The 6,000-nt window shown below is 47.4% G+C and overlaps 1 protein-coding gene across 1 annotated transcript in view; it reads right to left on the reverse strand.

Moving 5' to 3' along the window:
* The window catches only part of INSC (INSC spindle orientation adaptor protein), a 127,057-nt gene that overhangs the window by 64,025 nt on the left and 57,032 nt on the right, over positions 1–6,000 (reverse strand). Inside the window, exons 3-5 of the mRNA XM_086677906.1 lie at positions 3,662–4,007; positions 2,646–2,698; positions 1,002–1,125 (exon numbers count right to left, since the gene is read on the reverse strand). Of these exons, the coding sequence (XP_086534032.1) occupies positions 1,002–1,125; positions 2,646–2,698; positions 3,662–4,007 (523 nt within the window). The remainder of the gene's footprint in view (positions 1–1,001; positions 1,126–2,645; positions 2,699–3,661; positions 4,008–6,000) is intronic.

Consider the following 6,000-nt stretch of genomic DNA (forward strand, 5'->3'; position numbering starts at 1 on the left):
CAGCTCCTCTGATCAGCAGGTGAGCCAGGTTGGAAGAACCTGTACCCTGTGCAAAATGAGCCAGACACACAGGAGAGAGAAAAAGGAAGCCTCTGGGCTCCGTAGAGAGGCTGAGTTTAGAGAGAAGCTGATATGGGAAGGGACTTGCTATTTGTGGAAGGCTTTTATTTGGTGGTGGGAAAAGAATGGCAAATATGTAACACAATATTTCTGTAACTATAAATAACATGTAAATACCTTTCATAATGAAAACCGTATGCAATCTGCTTTTCTGGGAGACTTTTACAATAGGAAAAGGCAAGAGAGGGAAATAACATATATTTAACTCACACTATGTGCTAAGCTCTTTCCATATGTCATTTGCTTAATCCTCTCCTTTTACTTCTGACGGGGTTGAGGGGGGGTTCACTTTATATATGAAGGAAATGAGGACTTTTAGAGGTTCAGGAACTTGGCCAAGGTCTCACTGTGAACCACAGTTTGCAAGTAGATCTGTCTGATTCCAAAGCCCTCGTTTTTCTAGAATCAAGCAGGAGCCTGACTAAAGGTAGGGGCTGGACTATATGACCTTTCCAGATTCTCTTCTATTTCCAGGACGTCTGGAATTGGCTAATTCCCTGCAGGTGCCCTAAGTCTTTCAGGACAATATGCATCCATATTGTGTACTGTGGGCAATAACCACACAGGGAAGATTTAAGGTGGTAGGAACGATACTGAAAGGGCAGCTGGGAAATGCCAGCTTCTGCCACAGCCTTGCTGTGTGACCTTGGGTAAGTCTCTTCCCTCTCTGGGCACCAGTTTTCACATCTGGAACATGCAGATTTGGGCTAACTGGGGAAGCTTCAAGCTCTGACAGTCCTGTCTGCTAGGTGCTGGAGTTCACTTTGGTGGTCTGAAGAGGGTGTCCTCCAAGATGGGGCCCAGTGCCTCACCCCCCTCCACTCCCGCCCCTACAGGCTACATACACGAGTGCCCCTCCCCACAGCCCAGCTTGCACTGACCTGTACCTCCCGGGTCAGGGCCAGCTCCAGCAGCTGGCCAAAGTGCTGGCCCAGTGTGCTCAAGGTTTCACTCACACAGGCCTTCATCGACTTCAGGACGTGCTCATTCTCCACCTGGAGGCACCTGGGGAAAAGAAACCATGGAGTGGACCACTGGACGGGGCAGGTATTCAGCTCAGAGCCATTGCAGAAGTCAGATCTGGGCCTGTCGCAGGCCTGGTGATAATGTGAGTAACCTAGGAAGAACTCATCAGCTCCAGGGGAGCCAGAGATGGAATATTCAATAGCTTGCTTGTACTCTGGCCGCCTCGTGTTCAGAGAAGTGCTGGCCAGAAATGGGACCTAACAGTCCATGTTCCTAGGAAGAAAGGCCATCAGAAAGTGATCAAATCCATACCTCTGAGCTTCTCCTTGAGAGGAGTGAGCCCAGTGCTCACTTTCAAAGTGTATGGCAATACCTGTGACCTTTAAAAAATGGCTATCTCAGGGCACCTCAGTGGCTCAGTTGGTTGAGCATCTGACTTTAGCTCAGGTCAGGATCTCACAGTTCATGAGTTCAAGCCCAGCATTAGGCTCTGTGCTGACAGCTCAGAGCCTGGAGCCTGCTTTGGATTCTGCGTCCCCCTCTCTTTCTGCCTCTCCCCCTACTCATGCTGTGTCTGCCTCTCTCTCTCAAAAATAAATAAACATTAAAAAAAAAATTTTAATGGCTGTCTAGGGGCACCTGGGTGGCTCAGTCAGTTGAGCCTCCTTCTCTTGGTTTCAGCACAAGTCATGATTCCAGGGTCATGGGATCGAGCCCCTTGTCCAGTTCCAAGTTGAGCATTGCACCTGCTTGGGATTCTTTTTTTCTCTCCCGCCCTCTGCCCCACTCCCCCTCTTTCGCACTTGCTCTCTCTCTCTCTCAAATTAAAAAACCAACCAAAAAAAAAGTTAAAAATTTTCTCCCCAGGCAAGAAGAATATGGGGTGGATCAGGTTTAAATTTACCCCTGTGGCCTGAGAATGTTCCACTGGAAGGGCAAAGACCCCCTGGGGGTGCTGGGGGATGCCAAGCCCTATGTTTCTCTTGCAGGGCATGGGGTTGGAAAAAGTAAGGGAGAGTGTTAACATACACCTGGGTGTGTATACATGTGAGGCTGAGTGTCTGTATGTGTCTGAGTGTAAACGTATATATGTTTATGTGTGTGAGATACAGAGAAAAGAGTGTGAGTGTATTTCTGTGAATGCACGAGTGTGTGTTTATATATCTGTGTATGGGCAGGTACGTGTCTGTGAAATCCTTGTCTGTGTGTATGTGAGTACAGGGTGTGAGTGTTTGCTTTCACCTGGCCTTGACTTTGGGGGTAGAGTGGGGGCTTCCCAAAGCTATGGGAAACCTCTTCCTTTTTCTTTTTTACCAGCCCTCAATAATCCTCTTACTTTCTATGCCTGGGCCTCTCTCTTCTTCTACATTCTCCTTGGACCTTAAAATGGGCAGAAAATCCCAAGGGAGTCTTTCAAGGTTGTTGATAAGCGTCAGCAAAAGGAAACTCTCAGACTACCATCAGGCCTTCCCACTTTCACTCTCCCTCTGGAAGAAGATGCCAGCCCCTTCCTGTGCCTGAAGGCAGGCTGTCCAGTCTTACCCAGCTTCCAGATTTACCTCTCTGTGACCACTGAGAGCTCTGAGCATTTCTCCATTAGCAGTTTCTCAATCTGTAGAAGAAATAGATCAAGTTTACTCAATCCAACAAGCATTGGTTGAAGATCAACAACTATATGGGGCCTTCTGGGGTATAAAGATGAAGAATCAAATCATCTGATTTTGCAAATAGATACATAAACTGTAACACAGTGTTGTATGGATGGCAAAAGACACCATCATCAGCTGTTTGAGAGCTCAAAACAGAAAACAAGCACTTAGTTAATGCTGGGGGATCTAAGAAGCTTCAGAGAGCAAGGGACATTTGAGCTGGGCTTCAAAGGATGAATAGAAGTTTACTATCTGTAAAGTGGGACAAGGAAAAGGGTAAAGCACTAAGATGGGAAGTGAAAGCCAGAGGGGGATTTTCACTGGTTCACTATGGGCTTGGAAAAGATTCAACATCAGAGGCTTTGGAATCAGAAAAACCTAGACTGAATTCTTCTTACACCACTCACTGCATAACTCTGGGCAAAGTACTTAGGATTTCTGGGTTTGTTTCCTCATGTATAAAGTGAGGACAATAATACTAACTAATATTTTTCATCAACTATTTTAATGCATTAGTCCTCACAACACAACTATGAAAAAAAATACTATTATTATACTCATCAGGGTGATGGACCTGGGGCACAGAGAAGGTAAGTAACTTGCGAAGGTCACACAGCAGGGCTGATATTTGAACCCAGACAGTCTGACATTCCAGTGGGTATACTGAACCACTGTATGGCTTCTCACAGTGGTTATGTCTGCTTCTCATGCAGTACAGGTTAAATGAGATGTGTGCAAAAACACCTAGCTCGATGCCTAGTGCATGGTAGGTACTCAGTAAAGGTCCTCACTCTCTTCCCTGATTTTTGGAAGGAGGAGGAGGCCCTGCAGCAGGAAAAGTTCAAACTCCACACACTTCACACCCACTCTTCTAGAAGGTACCTCCCTTCCAAGTGCCCGCGCACGCCCAGCCCCGGGCAGCTGACCTGGCCCATCTCCTGCGAGGAGCTCCTGCTGACAGCGCTGTACTCGCTGACCATGGAGCGGGCATGGCAAGTCAGACGCACACTCATGCTGTGGACGCGTGCCCAGCGGTCCTGGGCCAGCTTCTGCCCGATCCTGCGCAGCTCAGTGCTGATGACCCAGCCCCTCTTGAGAAGCAGCTGCAAGGGGTCTCCGGGGCCAGGGCCGCCGGCCAGGATGAGGTCACTCTGTGCATCTTCCTCCAGGCTGATGGGCTTCGCCTGCAGGACGCACATGCACTCACACTCGGTCATGAGCTTCAGGTCCTCCATCCAGCGCTGGACCGAGTCCACCTGCATCAGGTGCAGCCTGCAGCCGGGAACAGCGCCACGATGGCTGTCAACACTCCACGATTTCCAAAGGTTTCCGTTTCAGGCCATCTGATGTTGACTAAACATCTACTCTATGCTCATCACTGTTTCTTGTGTTCACTTACCTTAACCCTCTTATTTTCCATTATCTCCAATTTGCAGATAATAAGACTGAGGCACAGAAGTCTGGGGAGCAGATGACCGGACAAACAACAGGCAATGAAGTCTGGCACAGTAGCAGATGATATTTACAATAAGAAGAAAATGGAGGGGCGCCTGGGTGGCTCAGTCGGTTAAGCGTCCGACTCCTGATTTCAGCTTAGGTCATTATCTCTCGGTCCGTGAGTTCACGACCCACGTCAGGCTCTGAAGAGCCTGCTTGGGATTCTCTTTCTCCCTCTCTCTATCTGCCCCTCCCCTGCTCTCTCTCTCTCTCTCTCAAAATAAATAAATAAACTTTTAAAAAAAGAAGAAGCAAATGGAAATAGCCTACATATCAAATATTGGTTATGTTGTTACGTAAGCTATCGTACAGCTACACGGCTATCTAGATGGTATGCACTTATTGGAAATAATGCTTTCAAAGGGTGCTCCAAAACTAACATGATTACAAAGGGGATAGAGAAGCTGGACAAACATACGATCATTGTGTTCTAGAGATAGAGGATGGAAGCAACCTGACAGAAGAGCTTCTAAGAGGCAAGGAACAAACTAGTCACTCACTCACTGACGCATTCACTCCATAAACACTTAGCGGACAGCTATTATTTCTGTCCTTCTAGCAACCTTCCTCCTCCTTCTGTCAATAACAAAGGCAAGTTACACTGCTGCCTCCTGGTGAGACAGCCCAGGCTTCAGCTGTTCTTTCCTCCCAAACATGGGGGTTATGAGCTGCTGAATCACAGCACCTGGGACCAGCACGTGGCACAGAGGAAGTGTGTGGTGCTGGGCAGGGAAAAGCTCTGGACCCCTCCAGCGGGACACACTCACACCCCCTTCCTTCAGGCCTGGACCCGAAAGAGCCATGTAAGAGCTAGGAAGGGAGAAAAAGAGAATCGTGCCACCAAATGCCTCTGGGCCGGGCCCTTCCCGGGAGGCCTGATTAAATCCCAGACTCACATTTTTGTCACCCCTTCCACTCCCATCTCACACGGAGGCATACTCTATTCTCGTCCTTTAAGATCTTTAAGAATTAGAAAGAAAGTGGGAATTCAGAAGCTGTGTTAATTAAAATCCTAGTTGATTTATCGCTTGGCTGGTAAGAGAAATGGAATGACAAAACTATTGATTTCTCTAGTATCTGTGTTATTTGTGCCTATGAGTGTCTGTGTTTGTGGATATGAACTCATTTGGGTGTCTGTCTATATTATCTGTATGCCGATGTCTGGGCGTCTGGCTTGGAACTTGCATATCTCTACCTGCGCAAATAGTGAGCTGATTGTGCGTGCTTACAAGCCTTGCATCAGAGAAACTCGATGACTAAGAACAGCTTGGATGGGGCTTGAGCGTGGGCTGCATTTCATGACTCAATTCCAGAGAAGAAAAGTATAGACAAAGTAACTTCGCGGTGGAGAACCCTGATACATCACCACCCTACTCAAGTGATCAAAACGCACCTCACTGCTGACCAGCCATGCTGACAGCATGTGCTTCTGATATGATGCGATGAGAAGGGCTTCTTCCCCCAAAACACATAAACTTAGTCTCATCATGGGAAAGGCATCATGGACCGACTGAGGGACATTCTACAAAATAGCTGACCAGTACTCCTCAAAACTGTCAGCATCATCAACAACAAGGAAACACTGAGAAACTGTCATAGAGTAGAGGAGACAAAGGAGACGTGATGATTAATTATAACAGGATATCCTGGATGGAATCCTGAAATAGAAAAGCACCTTCGTGGAAAACTAGTGGAAGCCGTATAAAGTCTGGGGCTTAGTTAATAGTAACAGACCAATAATGGTTCTTCCACTGTGATAAATGTACCA

Source organism: Puma concolor, chromosome D1 (genome assembly GCF_028749965.1).
Source record: "Puma concolor isolate L17-30 chromosome D1, mPumCon1.1.hap2, whole genome shotgun sequence".
In the NCBI taxonomy this organism is placed as follows: domain Eukaryota; kingdom Metazoa; phylum Chordata; class Mammalia; order Carnivora; family Felidae; genus Puma; species Puma concolor.